Here is a 17,386-nt window from a genome sequence, read left to right as displayed (position 1 = left end):
CGCCCCCTTAAACTGAATTGAATACCTTAAATCCATTACTCATCTCTCAAAACCCTCGTGTACCAATTTGCGTCTGAATCCGATGTATAATTACGACAATATTGCATCAACAGTGAATAGTTGACATGGACGACCCCTTTGGCCGACCTTTGATTTTAGTTTGGATAAGTGAAATCAGATGTTTGTCCCAAATAACTCCTATGTGCAAATTTTCATCCCAATCCGATGTATAAAAACGTCAATATCACTAAAATACTGAAAATTTAATATAGACGACCCCTTTTGCCGGCCCCTCACACTAAATTGGATACCTCAAATCGATTTCACGTCACTTAAAACGATCGTGTACCAATTTTCATCTGAATACGATGTATAATAACGTCAATATCGCAAAAACAGCGAACAGTTAATATGGACGACCCCTTTGGCTGTCCCCTTACACAAAATTTGACACCTGAAATCGATTGCTCGTCTTTCAACACACTCATATGCAAATTTTCAACACAATCCGACGAAATATAACGTGAATATCGTGAAAACAGTATTTGTCTTGTATGGACGACCCCCTTTAGAAGGGGTCATCCAAAAATCTGAAAACATTTTTCATCCTTCCTGGCCCTAATGAGTATCCATGCCAAATTTCAGCTCTCTAGCTCTTAAGACGGCTGAGTCTATAGAGGACAAACAAACAAACAAACAAACAAACAAACAAACAAACAAACAAACAAACAAACAAACAAACAAACAAACAAACAAACAAACAAACAAACAAACAAACATACAGAAATTGCTTTTTATATATCTATATATATAAAAATGAATTTCTGTCTGTCTGTCTGTCTGTCTGTCTGTCTGTCTGTTCCCTATAGACTCGGAAACTACTGAACCGATTTGCGTGAAACTTGGCAGGTGGGGGTAATGGAGGCAGGGGAAGGTTCCTATAATGGTTTAAGACCCCTCCCTCTCTTAATTAGGGAGGGAGGGGCCTCCCAAACAAAAGACAATTTTTTGCATAACTCGAGCACCCATCAAGCAAATGGTATCAAAATTGGCATGGGGTGGTATTTGGGTACGAAAAATATTTCTATGAATATAAGGTACCCCTCCCTCCTCTCAGTGGGGTGATAGGAAGGGGGGAGGGGGTCTACCTTACAATTTTTCCTATAACTCGAAAACTAATCAAGATATTGGAACCAAATTTGGCACGGGAAGGTATTTAGATACGAAAAATATTTCAATGATTATTTGATACTCCTCCCCCTTTTTCTGTAGAAAATAGGGGGGGGCCTCTTTCATATTTTTTACAGAACTCGAAAACTAATAAAGCAAATGGAACCAAATTTGGCATGGGAGGGTATTTGGATACGAAAAATATTTCTTTGATTATTTGAGACCCATCCCTCTTTCCAGTAGTCAGAAACAAAGGGGGGAGGGGTCTCCTTTATATTTTTTTACAAAACTCAAAAACTAATTAAGCAAATGGAACCAAATTTGGCATGGGAGGGTATTTGGGAACGTGACATGTTCTAATGATTGTTTGAGACCCCTTCCTTCTTCCAGCGGGGAGAAATGAAAGAGGGAAGGGACTTTCATACAATTTTTACAGCCAAACTCAAAAACTACAACAGCAAATGGAGGCAAATTTGGCATGAAACGATATTTGGGTACGAGAAATGCTTCTATGAATATTTGGTATCCCTCCCTCCTTCAAAGAGGTGGAGGAAAAGGGGGAGGAAAGGTCTCCCTTACAATTTTCAGTATAACTGAATTGAACCATATTTGGCATATGAGGGTATTTGGATACGAGAAATGTTTCTATCATAAATTAAAGCCCCACCTTCTTTCAGCGGAAAGATATAAAGAGAGAAAGGGGAGCTTCCGTATAAATTTTTGGATTACTCGAGAATTTATCGAGCAAATGAAACCAAATGTGGCATCAAAAAGTATTTGAGTACGAAAAATACTTTTTCTATGTGAAACAATTCCTTTCTTGCAGTAGGATGATAGAATTGGGAATAAAGGTAGGGAAGAGGAGGCTTACATTTAACTTTTTTTTACAAAATCCGAAAAATGGACACAACTTAACATGGAAAATCATTTTGGTATGATTCTATGATTATCTGACACACCATCCTCCTTTCAGTGAGTAGGTACATAGGAGGAGGGAGGTGAGCCCAATACAATAATGTTAGCATAAGTTTTCAATTTTTGCTAACGAAGCCAACAAATGGAAACAAATACGGCATGGAAAGGTACTTGGTTCAGAGATATCTTTCTACGATTGTTAGAGATCCTTACGCTTTACAGTGTAGAGAGGGGAAGAAAGGAGGAGAGTCCATATAAATTTTGTTGTAAAGCTTAAAAACTTATCAACCAATGGAACTATATTTGATATAAGAGGATGTTTGAGAACGAAAAAAATAGATAAAATTATTAAAAATCACGACCTCCTTTCTGCAGGGAGTGAAGGTAAGGACAGGGGAGGGGCTCTCTTATCAGTTTTTCAGCATAAATCCAGAACATATCAAGAAAAAACTACCATATTTTATAAGTTAGATTGTTTGCGTACGATTGATTTGAGACCGTCCAGACAGCTTCAAATTATCAGATCTTTAACACAAATTTATAGAGCAAGATTTAGAATATTAGTTTAAGTTATTAAGTTGTGTTGCAATTCGAAACTCCAGCTGCAGCTCTCATTTTATAGTGGTTGCTTATTAATTATGTTATAATTTGATTTAAAAAAAATGCCAATAAACAATAAAAATTGGAATAATTTTTTAAAATATCATTTGATTTTGAAAGGTGTAGCAAAGCACACCGGGTCAGCTAGTATAGATATAAAAATGAATTTCTGTCTGTCTGTCTGTCTGTCTGTCTGTCTGTCTGTTCCCTATAGACTCGGAAACTACTGATCCGATTTGCGTGAAACTTGGCAGGTGGGGGTATTGGAGGCCGGAGAAGGTTCCTATTATGCTTTGAGACCCCTCCCTCTCTCATGAAGGGGGGGAGGGGCCTCACAAACAAAAGACAATTTTTCGCATAACTCGAGAACCATTCAAGCAAATGATATCAAATTTGGCATGGGGTGGTATTTGGGAACGAGGAATATTTCTATGAATATGAGATACCCCTCCCTCCTCTCAGTGGGGTGATAGGAAGGGGGGAGTGGGGCTACCTTACATTTTTTCATATAATTCGAAAACTAATCAAGATATCGAAACCAAATTTGGCATGCGAAGGTATTTGGATACGAAAAATATATCAATGATTATTTGAGACCCCTCCCACTTTCCAGTAGAAAGGGGGAGGGGGCCTCTTTCATATTTTTTTTAACATAATTAAAAAACTAATACAGCAAATGGAACCAAATTTGGCATGAGAGGGTATTTGGATACGAAAAATATTTCTATGATTATTTGAGACCCTCCCTCTTTCCAGTAGGGAGATTTAAAAGCGGGGGGGGGGCTCTTTTATATATTTTTACATAACTCAAAAACTTATTAAGCAAATGGAATCAAACTTGGCATGGGCGGGTGAACGTGGACGTTTACGTGGAACGTAACATGTTCTAATGATTTTTTTAGACCCCTTCCTTCTTCCAGCGGGGAGAAATGAAAGAGGGAGGGGAGTTTCATACAATTGTTACTGTATAACTCAAGAACTACAACAGCAAATGGAACCAAATTAGGCATGGAACGATATTTGGGTACGAGAAATGTTTCTGTGAATATTTGGTATCCCTCACTCCTTCAAAGAGGTGGATGAAAAGGGGGAGGAGAGGTCTCCCTTACAATTTTCAGTATAACTGGGGAGCTGATCGAGCAAATGGAACTATATTTGGCATGTGAGGGTATTTGGATACGAAAAATGTTTCTATTAAGAATTGAAGCCCCACCTTTTTTCAGCGGAAAGACATAAAGGGGGAAAGGTGGGCTTCCATACAATTTTTTTGCATCACTCGAGAATTTATCGTGCAAATGATACCAAATTTGGCATAAAAAAGTATTTGAGTACGAAAATACTTTTTCTATGTGAAACAATTCCTTTCTTGCAGAAGGATGATAGAATTGGATATATAGGAAGGGAAGAGGAGGCCTACATTTAACTTTTTTTTTTAACATTATCCGAGAAATGGACAGAACTTAACATGGAAAATCATTTTGGTATGATTCTATGATTACCTGACACACCATCCTCCTTTCAGTGAGTAGGTACATGGGAGAAGGGAAGTGAGCGTAATACAATTTTTACATAAGTTCTCAATTCATGCTAACGAAGCTAACAAATGGAAACAAATATGGCATGGAAAGGTATTTGGTTACGAGATATATTTCTACGATTGTTATAGGCCCTTACGTGAAAGAACGGAGGGCACTCCATATAAATTTTGTTGTAAAGCTTAAAAACTTATTAACCAATTGAACTATATTTGATATAAGAGGATTTTTGGGAACGAAAAAAATGGATATGATTATTAAAGATCACGACCTCCATTCAGCAGGGGGTGAAGGAAAAGGCAGTGGGGCTCTTTTATCAGTTTAGCATAAATCCAGAGCATATCAAGCAAAAACCACCATATTTAATAAGTTGTTTTTTTTGTACGATTAATTTGAGACCCTCCAGACAGATTAAAATTATAAGATCTTTAACACGAATTTATAGAGCAGGATTCAGAATATTAGTTTATGTTATCTTTGTGTTGCAATTCGTTTTATAGCGGTTGCTTATGAATTATGTTATAATTTGATTCAAAATAATGCCAATAAAACAATAAAAATTTGAATAATTCTTGAAAATATCATTTGATTTTGACAGGTGTAGCAAAGCACACCGGGTCAGCTAGTTTTTGATAAAAATAATTCCTAAAAAATCGTTTTCGGACCAAAAAAATCAAAACTTATAAACTCAATTTATTTTTATTTAGCAAATTGTGTGACTAAATTTCGGTAAAAATCGAGGAAGGCGGAGAGGTGGAAAATTTATAAAATTTAAATTCCCATACAAATCTTGCAGCGGTCTACAAACAGCGTGAAAATTTGGAACTTAAATCCCCAAAAATTCTAAACTTTGGCCTGGAAAAGTTCGATATTTCGGTTATAGCTTAAACAAACAGTTTAAGGAACATTTAAACATTTAACAAAAGCAACTGATAAGTTCGATTTAAATGAAATCATTTCAAAGGTATCATTTACTGATGGAAATAGAAAAAGGTGTTTTATCCCCTTTTACCCTTCTTCAGAAAATGTGCTCTATAACGGTCAATCCCAGTGGAAGAAGTTTGCACTTCTTAAAAAAGGTTGCACATTTTCAGCGGATTATTTCATTTGCGTTTAGGCAAAGCCAAAAAATGCTTTTGAGTTTTGTTTATCTTAATTCTTGTTTGAATTTTTCGAAAGAGTTTTTTAAACATGAATTAAGCTGATTGAATAGATTTCAATGAGTTTTATATGCTTGTTCCTTACTGTTTTGTAATTTTTTTCAAATCTTTGTTAAATATACCAGACAGGGTATTTAGAGCTGTGAGCCTTACTTTTAATTTCCACTTATGTTTGTAGTTTTCTTGATAGGAGTTGTTTGGTTTGGTATAAAGGTGCCAGAATTTTTTCGAATCGTACCCGTGCTTGGAAAATCCAGGCTATTTTATCTAAAAACCGGAAAAATCCGGGAATTTAATTTCAAAATGTCGACTAATAATCCGGGAAATATCTGGGCATATTTGGTAAAAACCCAAGAGTTACTTCACACTCAAAAAAAGAGATTGAAAAAAAATTTTTGTTTCACCAGCAGTTTTAAAATCGTGTTTTAGGCTTGCTCAAAAAATTTGTTTTGGACGCATAAAGAAAAAAGTTTACAACACAATTTGAATTGAATAAATTCGGGAAAAATCCGGGCAACCGGGCCGATCCGGACTTTTGTCAAATTTTGTTTTAAATGTCCGGGCAAACCCGGATAAAACCGGGCAATCTGGCTACCTAAGTTTAATATAAGATTTACTGGGGTAAGAGTGGACGCGGGTAAGTGGGGACGATGTCTATTAAAACAACACTGTTTTCTTTTTTTTTCAAACTTTTAATACAGAATGTTCAATTTACTTGTAATCTATCCAATAACTGTGAAAAAGATACGACAAACTCTACGAAAAATCGTCCACACTTACCCCGGTGTACCTTAACGCTTTTCTTTGCTTTTCACACTAAGTTTATGGATGCACAAAACCATTTGTCGGGATTGAGCGTCCGTTTCTAAAATTTCGCGCAAGAACCTTCTTAAGGCTCGAAACCATGGTTTGTTGTTGGTAGAGCAATTACTCTGATCCATTTTCCCAATTTAGATAGAGTAAATGTCCACTAGAGTGCCCCAAATGACCCGACATTTGAAAAAGTTATATACTGCAGGCTCAAATTGATCCTAGGCCTAGTACAAGGTCTCATGCCAACTTTGGGCTAGATCGGATCACAGGAAGGGGTCGCTTAACGAACCTATAGTTTGTATAGGATTATGAGACACTTTGTTCGGGAGAAACCTGAAAATCCAGTTTTTCATGAATACCTTCGGTCCCCTTCGGCCTATTTCTTTTGAAAACGGTTTTTCTTAAAGCCTGAACTATGACAAATGTTTCATCTGTGTTATCTTCATTTTTGAAATATTTTTTTATGGAAAAGAGTTATAATTCTGAAACCAAAGTCCAGAAACATGATGTAGTAAAGTAAAAAAGTAAAACTTTGCAATAAAATTTTGCCGCCGTTGTTGGAACAATTTTAACATACACTCACCTACTGATAGCAGATTCCGCCGGCGAATGATGCGGGCTGGTGAGATTCTTGCTAACATGGATCTGCCCAACTGTGGTGGTCGATGCTCCTCCGTTGCTGGACCCGATGCCACTGTTGCTGCTATTGATGGTGGTATTTCCCGAAGAACCAATTTCACCGGAGGAAACACTTGGCGAATGGGTTCTCTTGTCGAAGACGGACGGAGACGAGCCAAAGTTTCCACTCGGCGGTCTTGACGGAATCAGCGAGATTGGCGATGGCACCTTGGGAGATTCGAGCTTTATTCGCACCATTTCCGGAGTCGATCGGCCCGAGGAAGGTGCCTTTTCGTGGGATAGTTTGAACTTTTCTATGCTGTTGCTGTTGCTGATGTTCGAAGAGGAAGATGTCGGTGGCAGATGGCCGCCTCCTGAACAAGGTGGAATCGGTGAGGAAAGTCCACTGATGGCGGTGGAGGGTGATCCAAAGTGAAGATGTTTGGCCTGTTGGGTTTGCTGATGTTGTTGTTGTTGCTGGTGCTGGTGCAACTGGTGGGCGGCAATGGCGGAGGCGGAGGGATGGTGGCCATGATGATGCTGCTGCTGCTGATGATGATGATTGCTGTTGGCCACGGCGGCTGCGGCCAGTGCCAAGGGGTTCGTCAGTAGACTGCTGGCGGTACTATTGATGGCGCTGTTGACAGTGACCGGAGATTCACGGGTTGCATTCACAGCCGCGGCCGCCGCAGCAGCAGCCGCAAATGCCGCACTCCCAACCGTGGCCGCATGATGATGATGGTGATGATGGTGGGGGTGATGGCCGGCCGATTGATTCAACAGATCCCCGAAACTGGCCGCGTTTGCCGCCGCACTCGCAACAGTATTAAAATTTAAACACTGCAATAAATTCTCGCTGCTCATGTTCGAAATCACCTGTTGCCCCACGGGTATCGTCAGAATGGTTTGGGTGGCAATTCCTGTGGATTGAAATGTTGGAAAACGCACATAGATGTGAGGCGTGAGATGTGGGCGCGAAAATATTATTAACAGTTGGGTGGTGAACAGCAATGCTATGTAAATGATTTCCGATAAACAAGTGTTAAAACGATTGAAACATGTCGTTTTTTTGTCGCCTCAAATGAAGGGCTGTGATGAGTTGTAATCGAGGTGTCTTTTTGAGAACGATCTCAAGGAAAAATACCGGCATTTTTGAAAATTTGCTACATTTTGAAGGTCCAATACTGTTCACGAAATAAATGGAAAAGTAAGTTTTCCGAATTTTCTTTAATCACTAGTTAACAGCAGTTTTGAGCTTAGTGAACTGATAATCATTTCTAATGTTAAATCAAACGCTGATTCTAAAGATCAAGTTAAAAAAATTTCGGTAGAACAATTTTTGAAATACTTAAAATCTAAAATTTAGCAAAAAGTAAAAGTACTTGTACAAAAATTAAATTATCTCGATCATGAGCAGTTCAAATTTTTTTTTACATATTAGAGATGATAAATTTTAGTGATGCCGGTTTTTCTTATAAAGATCCCAAAAAAACACCGTGTAATTTGTAATGTTTGATTTTACTAACCTTGCGAAGTGGGAATCAAAAGTTGGGCTACTTGGATGCCTTGGACGATCTGTCCCGAGGCCAGAATCAACTGTGGCATCGTATTGGCAGGAGCAGGAGGAAGAGGTTGAGGAGCAGTCGCGGCTGCCAGTGCTCCCATCACAGGAGAGTGGCCTTGCGATCCGAGACTTAGATTCAGCGGCGAATTGTTCAGCAGAGCCGACGGAAGTCCACCCGTTGGCAGGCCCAATCCGGGAAGGACACTGGCCGCGGCTGCTCCACTTGTTAGCTGTGCTAAGCTCTGTAGTTTCTGTAGATTCAACATGTCTTGCACTGTGAACACATGAAGGTGAGAGCCGGGAAAAAAAGTTCATCAGTGAAAGTATGTACCGGGAGGAAGGTTCTGCGTGCGATATGTACTCACTAGTTCCATTCAAATGATGCACTTGAGCGGCAGCGGCGGCGGCTGCGGCTGCTGCTGCTGCTGAGTTCGAAACCGGTGATCCGGTGCCGGTCGGCAGCGACAACGGTGACATCTTTTCACGATTTCGTAGGGACGACGGCCTGGAATGACCTCCGTCACCTCTAACGGATGATGGTGGCGCCTGATGGTTCAGCTCGTCCAGCGGGCTGTTTGAACGACTGCAATTATCACTTCTTTCACGGTCCTGGAAGAGAGTAGCAAAAGAAGAAAAAAAAGCAGGAAAAAATTAAATCAAGTGAGAAAAGCAATCGAACGAGCGGAACTTCAGAAGCAGCAACAGCAGCAGCAGCAGGCCATGCCATCGCCATCGTGAGGACGATGAGACAACGACACACGCCTGCTTGATTGCTGGCCGCTGGACTACTCTTACATGGTTGGTGTACGGAGCGTAGAAAATCGTAAATGTCGTAATTAAGCAACGGAAATTAAAATTGACAAATTTCAGAAAGTTGGTAATTAGTCACAATTATGTTTAATTATAGCGAACAAAGCGAACAGATAGTCGAAGCATAATTTAATGTTGTAAAGGCGGTGGCCAATTGTGAATCTTCTGCCGAAAGGATAAAAGTATCTTCAGCAGATGATTCACAATTGGTTTCAGTGATCACTTTTCAGCTATCGTTGATAAATATCTTTATAAACATAGAAACTTCTCTACTTACTGCCCTAGATACATGGATGATAAAAAAAACAGGAATATGCACAAAATAAAATTGCATGTTTTAGAAGACTGATCCCAAGCTTTTGGAGAATAACTTTAGTTTTTTTCCGATTTGAATATAGATAAAACTAAAAAAATCGACTTTGCATTTCAAGCCCAAATTTGGAAAAATCCGTAAACTTTCAGTCATGTTTAGATTGTTTGGAATTAGCATATATACATTTGTTGTTTGTTTAAAAATAAAAATTTTTTAAAAGTAACATAAAAAGATTTTTAACTTCCGAGCTACAATCTGTGATTTTCAATGATTTCTTAAATTCTTCACAAGTGTTCTGAAAAGAGTAACGTAACTTTTGAACAGGTCTATAAAATTTAAGATTCTATTATCAGATTTTATATTTATTGAAAACGCAGGTTTCAATGGTGGAAAAAAGTTATCTGTATTCATGTTTCGTCGGTCTAGTTATTACAGAACTACACAATTAATTAGCGATTGCTATTGTCTCACTCTCCACTTATCATCTTCCCTAACCGGGAAAGAACTCATTTCTGAATGAGTAAATGAGAAACTACTCATTTCTGTGCGAATATTCTAAGTTATACACTCAGATTGTCTGGCAACACTACTGAGTTATCACGAACTCAGTTTGAGTAGTTCGGCTTAATCGAGTGATGATTCAAATGTACTGTCATTATCATCACTATCCTATTGTTCGGCAATCATTAATTGCGAATTGCCCAAAGGAAGTGGAGAACCAAATCAAATATTGTTTTGATTCTGCTGCACTGGGCAGCAATGTAAGAGCGGCTAAGGATCTGAAATAGGCCGAAACCTTTAGTATCAAAAATATTATTTCAAGGCACTGACTTCATATATTCATGTGATAAAAACCAGTTTATAGGATGCAAGAATAAACTTTTTAAATCTGATAGAAATCAATGCAAAACATTTCAAAGACTTTCTTTAATGAATTTTCAAATATTACCTGAAAAAGAGGAGGCTATGATTCGTTGACAACGGAAGCGTTTTGTTTTCATTCCGTCCGAGAAAAATTTAATTTTCTTATAAATTTTATTGATTAAATTTATTCAAAACTTGAAAAAAAAAAAAGAAATATCGTACTTTCAAATATGTCAATCGTTAAAAGTGATCTTCAGGAAAGAAACAGTCTCCCTCGGCGAAGAATAACTTTGAGCATCGTTTTCCTAAGGTGCTGTGGAGAGCGGGAATCCACCAAGAGCGGACGGGAATGTTGAATCGATCAACGACCCAAATCCCAATCCAAAGGGAAGGTAGGTAGAGCCAAAAAACATCAACAGCACAATTGCCGAGCATTCGGAGCTTTTGCTATCGAAATACCGGTATATGAACTTTTCATTTACCGTGGTTGAATTAAAAGTAATTAGAATTAATTTCGATTGCTTGATTCAGTTGAATCATTCAACCAAGTAGGCTCACAACACAGCAGAGTGAAAGAATGAATGTTTTCTGGAAAATTTTCATGCGAATTTTCTAATTTTCAATACATTAGCTGAAAAAAGGTTGTTTGTTCCAGAATTATCTGAATCAGCAATTTTTCTCTTCCAATTGTTTTTTAATGGTTTTCATTTTTTTGTGTTTTCAAACTCGATTTTGACCCATGTGCGCGTGTGTGAAAACTTTCCGGAGTGCTGCGATTGGAAAAAAAAACCTGCGATAGTATGGCACACGCACTTAATGCATTTGTAAGTAATTATTCAAGTAGGGAAGTGAGGTTTCAAATAAGTTTTTGGTTTGGTTTTTTGATTACATAAGTTTGTCAAATAAATTCTTTTTTTTTAATTTACCTTGAAATTTCCAAAGTTTGCATGGAGCCCAGGAGCACTCTACTTTCTAGGATTTGTGCTCCCAACGTAAAAATTATAAAGTCATGCATGGGAACGTATAGTACTGTTGTCCACGTTTCTTCCTCCTTCACTGAACCAAATCTAGCCATAAGTTTTAAAGGGTCCATCTAATAAATCTTAATATACAGTGTCTAATAGAAGCTAATGATGAATTCGATACAAAATATAGGGAATTCCAATGAATCTAAGCTGGTTGTTACAACAGTATAAAATTCAAGAATTTCCTATAAATTCTGAACCAAATCTGGCAATAAACTTTATAGGGCCAATCCAATGAATCTTAACGTTCAGTGTGTGATAAAAGCTGATGATAAATGCATTATCTAATATATAAAGATGAGTTGGACTATATATGTTTGTTTGTATGCACCTTATACAAATCCACACCGCTTAACCGATCAGCCTGAAATTTGGTACAGTTAGGTGTTTGGACCATGGTAAGGTTTTAGTAATAGTTTTGAGCCCCTCCCACCTAAGAAAAGGGACCCTCCCATACAACTTACGTTTTTATTCCCACAAACCGAAAGTCATGGCACCCATTTGTCAACCGATTTTCGTTTCCTTTGGCGGGATTGTTTTCACCATCACCATGGGCCAGGCATTAGAAACGACCATCCAAAGTTCACGTGTACTGGAAAGCAAATCAAAGCTTGCTGAGCATAAAAACTTTGAAAGGAGAAATTTTGGCGGGTGTTTTTTCCTTCTACAGTTCGAAGCACGTGGTACCCTGTGGTACCGATGCGAGGCATTTGATTGCAATCATGAGCCTTCATTTAGAATTAAAAAAAAACTACTCGCCTGTTACAAATATATTGATAAGAACAGTTGTTGAGAATCTACTGGAATATGCAGTGTGTAAAGTATGGATACATTAATTCATGTTCATTATGAATTGACTTCTTCAGTTGAATAATTATTTGGATTTAAAACTAATGTTCCAGCTTTTAGGAACCAACCATTTTCATATTTTTGGAACTCTTCATAGGAAAAAAATTAATAAAATTGAAGGTTGTAAGTTCAATGCTGCAATCTTAACACTTTGATTGCCGTGTAGGAATTCGATTTACAATAGGAATAAGACAATTAAACGTTAATTTTATGCAAAAAGCAAAAACCAAATCCAACGCACGAGACTTTTAGAAATTTAATCTGAGGTTTTTAGTTTTGTACAATTCAATTTCATTTGTCAATTTTTTAATTTTGAGTTATTATTGATCATCAATGTGTTCAATTCTACCATCCAATTATAAGAAAAAAAAACTTAAAGAGCATATTGAAAACATGCAGAAGAAGTATTTTATAAGGTTTTCTATTTAGAAATTTCAAAGTACACAATAAAACTTAAATAGGTATTCCACTCTACGGGTAGATCTTGAAAAGAGGTCGTTAACATTTGTTTACAAGCTTAATATATTGAATTTTGGAAAAGATAAAAAAAAACTTATCATTTGATGAAAAAAGGGTAATTCAATTCAAGCTTCTTAAAAAATGGTGGGTGTAAAATAAGGTTGCCAGAATTTTCTTACCGGACGTATCGGGACCGGACAAATACAGCCAATTTTATCGAAAAACCTGGCTAAATCCTGCATTTGATTTCAAAATGTTCAAACCGATATCCTGGCAATATCCGGGTAAACTTGGTCAAAACCATGGAATTATTCAGTAAAAATAACGAAAAATATACTTGCAATATTTTTTTCAACAAACCACATCTGCAGATTTCAAATTGTAAGCTTCCAAACACGAGTCATGATTATTTCTAAAATTTGCCATTTAAAACTTCTTTTTGAACGTAAAAATGAAATTTTTTAATAATTATAAAATCTCAGTTTATGTAACTTTTTAAAAATGATGTGAATAAATCCGGGAAAAATTCGGTAAACCGGGCCAGACCGGACTTACCTCAAATTTTGATTCAAATGTTCTAGCAAATCCGGATAAATCCGGGCAATCTGGCAACCTTAGATGGAAATAATTTTCGTAATAGAATGGGATTCAAGGGCATTCAAGGGAAATTATATATAATACTAGCAGACCCGGTAAACTTCGTCTTACCATGTTCAATTTGGCGTCCATTTTCTATTTTTCCTAGTTTTCTTTACATTTTCCTTCTTTCCCTTTACTTGAATCGTCCCGCTCAATTCTATCAAAATTCAACCAAAGAATTTAAACTCAACGGGTCTTTTAAAATCCAATTTTTGTAACTTGTTAAATTAATAAATGTATGTTGATAATATGTATCTTTCATTTGCTGTATTCCATTCAGTAGATTTATTTTGTTTTGTTATATTGTTTTTAATATCGGGACAATTTTTGGAGTATTTGCCGAATTTTTTGGCCTAATGCAGCGCTTTCAGCTCCCAATAAGCTTTGGATGGTGTATTTTATAGAGCTGTAGAAATGAAACACATAAGAAAAGATTTTATACTAACCATTTTCAAACAGCTTATTATTCACCATCCTCATGCTTCGAAGCAGTTTGAATTAAAATCCATATTTTCACCAAATCATTTCCAAAAAGTTTCGCCTGATACTTAAGTTATAGACTTTACACATTTCAACTTAAAGAGTTCCCAACAGCACTTGTCATGGCATTAAATCTGGTGATTTTGTGTATTGCTAATTCCTTTTTTTTTTTTTATTCAAGCAAAAAATGCAAATTAATTCCTTTGAACTTTAACCCAATGAATCTAAGAAACGATTGGTTTTGAAAAGAGGAAAACATACATTTAGATATATTCACTCATTATTTTAAAGATTTTAATTCAAGCAGTTCTGATTTCTAAATTTCCTGAACATTGTTGGTGGTGATCTGCGATTTCATTTAGGATTACGTTATATTTTTAAGATTTAATAACATTTAATTGATAAGCAGATTTTTTTTTTAATTTAATAGATTGAAAATAAATAATCTATTCAGGCAACGATAGTATCATGAGTTCATTTTTTTTCCTGAAAATTATCATAGAAACAAAACCTTAATAAAAATTATGTGTCTTTTTTACTTTAAATCTTAATTTTCAAAAATGAAACACCGGTCAAATCCTAACGAATATCACCACAGTTCAACTTTCATATGCTTTGGAAAAAGTAATATTTTCAAAAAAAAAAAAATAGTTATGTTGACAAAAAGAAATATCGAAGTATATATTTGTCCCATTTATTGGGGCAAGTGAAAGCACATAGGTCTTTTTAGATGCGTCAGTGAAAAGACTTTAAAATTAATTTAATACTTGTTCTTGTTTGTCTGTTTTATCACCTTTCATTGCTATATCCTAGTTTTTCTCCGGAATAAATTAATGCTTGGTACCATGGCCGTAGGAACGGGGGGGGTTTTGGGGGTTAAACCCCCCCCATGAAGGTTCAAAACTACGAAGTGAAATTTTTTATTAAACATAAAAATAGAAATTTCTAATCAAATTTTGATGACTCCAAAACTTTGAAATCTCATTTCAGGAACCCAATTCTATAACAGGTTTTCAAAAAATTTCTCACTTGTTGATGGCAATTAAGTTCCAAATATTGAACCCCAATAAAGTTAGCTTACCCCAATAAAGCTTACCAGATTGTTCGGATTATGACCAAATTTTATCACTTTATTTGCAAAATCAAACGAAAATTTTAATTTAGTCCTTAAAATTATCCAATTTTTTTTTACCAAATTTTGTCAAAATAAATATAACAATTTTTGGGAGCCTGATTCTTTTGATGATTTTGAATCGGATGATGTGTCTTGAAAAAAATTAAAATCACTTTTCCTCTTGATTTTAATAAAATATTTTCGAAATTTGCCAGCATATTTGCCGGATTTTTGAGAAAATTTTGAAACAATATGCCCCAATTTCGCAAGGTTTTAAGATAAAACTTCCAGGATTTGCCCAGCTTGGATTCTTGCGGAAAATTATTTAGTTAGTATCCAGTTTATTGTTCTTGATTTTCAGTTTGGATCATCATTGGTATAGAATCCTGCTTCGAACCTTGGTAATCAAAAATTTTTATCTTAAATTTATATGCAGAGTTGAAACATAAGAAAGTTTCATAAGTCCAGAATTAAACAATGTGAAACCGTTTCATCATTCAAAATTGTATTTAAATTCATAAGTTCAATAATTGAAATAAGTCATTATGAAAACAATAAACTCAAAATCAAATAAAAGATGTCTGGTTAAAGGTTCTGCTACAAATTTCGCTTTTTGGTAATTCATAGGATTTAAGATTCAGGTTTTGAATTTGGGTTCAAAATGCAATATTCAGACTTAGGACTAAAATCCAAGGATTGTATTCAGATTTAGCTCAAGTTTAAGTTTTATAATCAATAATAAAAGATCAATTTTAAAATTCCATTGAAGATTCAAATTGAATGAGATCGCGATTTCATAATTTTGATTCTCGATTCAAGATTCAAAATTTAAATTCAAGCAAAGTCAGTTTATTGTTTATTGTCAGTTATATTGAAGATTCTTCAAATTGCAAGTTCTACACAGCAAATTTTGAAGCCCTAATTGGTTTCCCAGCAAAATTACCAACAATTTAAATTACTGGAAACGATCATAAAAATCAATTGCCGGAAAATCCGCAATCTCAATTGGTGGAGATCATTGATGGATTCTAATTTGATTTTCATTTTCGATTTCCATATTTAACATTAATAATTCTCAAGCTATGATTAATAAAAATGAAGTTAGCTCATTTTTACAAAGCAAATCATTGAAATTTTATTTTATAACGATACAATATCCAGCGGTGGAGTGGCCGCTGTGCACCAAATCTCGAACTTCATCCTTTACCTTTCATGCATTGCTAGAATATGAAGGAAAATAAAGGATAATATTATATTTATAGAATGATTCGTTAAATAGAATTCTTCCTTAAAACGCTTGAACCGTCATTTTTTAAAACGACAGTCTTCAACAGCAGCGAATGACATCAGCAATACGAAGAGTGTTTGCTTTTTTTTTGCTGGAAATCGAGGCAAAAATTAACTGTGTTACCAAAATCTTAAATTTTAATTTAGTTTACAAGAGTAGAAATTAAACCTTATTAACGGTTCGTAAACCTAATTTTTTACTATTATTTTAAATTTATTGTTTATCAATGCAAAAAGACATAGACCTGTTAAACAGATAATAACTTTTTTGTCTAAAAAGATACGAAGTTATGATATTCGACAAAGTTGTTTAGTGGAAAATTTCCCTTCAAAAATTTATAAATTGGTTCAAAAACCATCTGCAGGATCGGTTCCAAAGAAGAAACAAAAATAATGCTGATTTTTCAATACAAAATATTAAATTTTCCCATACAAAGCTTCAAGTTCGTTCAAATTTACTCATGAAAACGTTACTTAAAAATTCTGCAAAAAATCATGGATGAGTTTTGGATCAAAATGAACCTTTTTAGACCCCAGGGTTTGAGAAATTCAAAAATGACCCCAAATCGACTCAGTCTAATGTCATAAGTCCCCATATGTTATTAAGCTTTATGAAAAGAATAGATAACTCATGGACTTATTTTCAAAAATAAATAACTTTTAATACAAAATAACTTAAAGCTGAATTATTTGTACTTAGTACACATAAGTTTTTTCAATTGTATATGTATCGTTCAAGCAAAAATGTCATAGGAAAAAAATTGTCATCAAAACCCCCCCCATGGGCCGGTTCTTCCTACGGCCCTGCTTGGTACTTCAATTTCACTAAATGCTGTTCAACCAAAAGACCTTGATTTACAAAGACCTTTATAATAATTTTGAATATCAGCTTCAGATTCAACACTCGGGATATCCTTTCTGGCCATTTTGAAGATAAAATTCTTAGATTGTAGATGTTTCAAAGCTAAATTGCGCGTTTTCACTTATTCCACCTAAGAAATTACAGGAATTAATATTATTTTGAACACTATCAGGTCATATTAAAAGTTCATCATAAAAATCTGCTGCCCTTGGAATATCAATAACAAAAAAACTTTTCAACAAAAAAGTGAATCGAAAGTCTCTTCTATATAGCCAAAATATGTTAAACAAAAACACACTTTTCATGTTA

General features: G+C 35.5%; 1 protein-coding gene across 1 annotated transcript in view; it reads right to left on the bottom strand.

The window, feature by feature from the left end:
- Nucleotides 1–17,386, bottom strand: part of LOC129743522 (serine-rich adhesin for platelets-like) — a 65,625-nt gene that overhangs the window by 27,507 nt on the left and 20,732 nt on the right. Inside the window, exons 4-6 of the mRNA XM_055735560.1 lie at nt 8,741–8,984; nt 8,338–8,649; nt 6,777–7,731 (exon numbers count right to left, since the gene is read on the bottom strand). Coding sequence (XP_055591535.1) covers nt 6,777–7,731; nt 8,338–8,649; nt 8,741–8,984 — 1,511 coding nt within the window. The remainder of the gene's footprint in view (nt 1–6,776; nt 7,732–8,337; nt 8,650–8,740; nt 8,985–17,386) is intronic.

The sequence above is a fragment of the Uranotaenia lowii genome, chromosome 2 (assembly GCF_029784155.1).
Source record: "Uranotaenia lowii strain MFRU-FL chromosome 2, ASM2978415v1, whole genome shotgun sequence".
NCBI classification, from domain to species: domain Eukaryota; kingdom Metazoa; phylum Arthropoda; class Insecta; order Diptera; family Culicidae; genus Uranotaenia; species Uranotaenia lowii.
The sequence above is the reverse complement of the archived record's forward strand: the minus strand, read 5'-3'. Positions and strand labels throughout refer to the sequence as shown.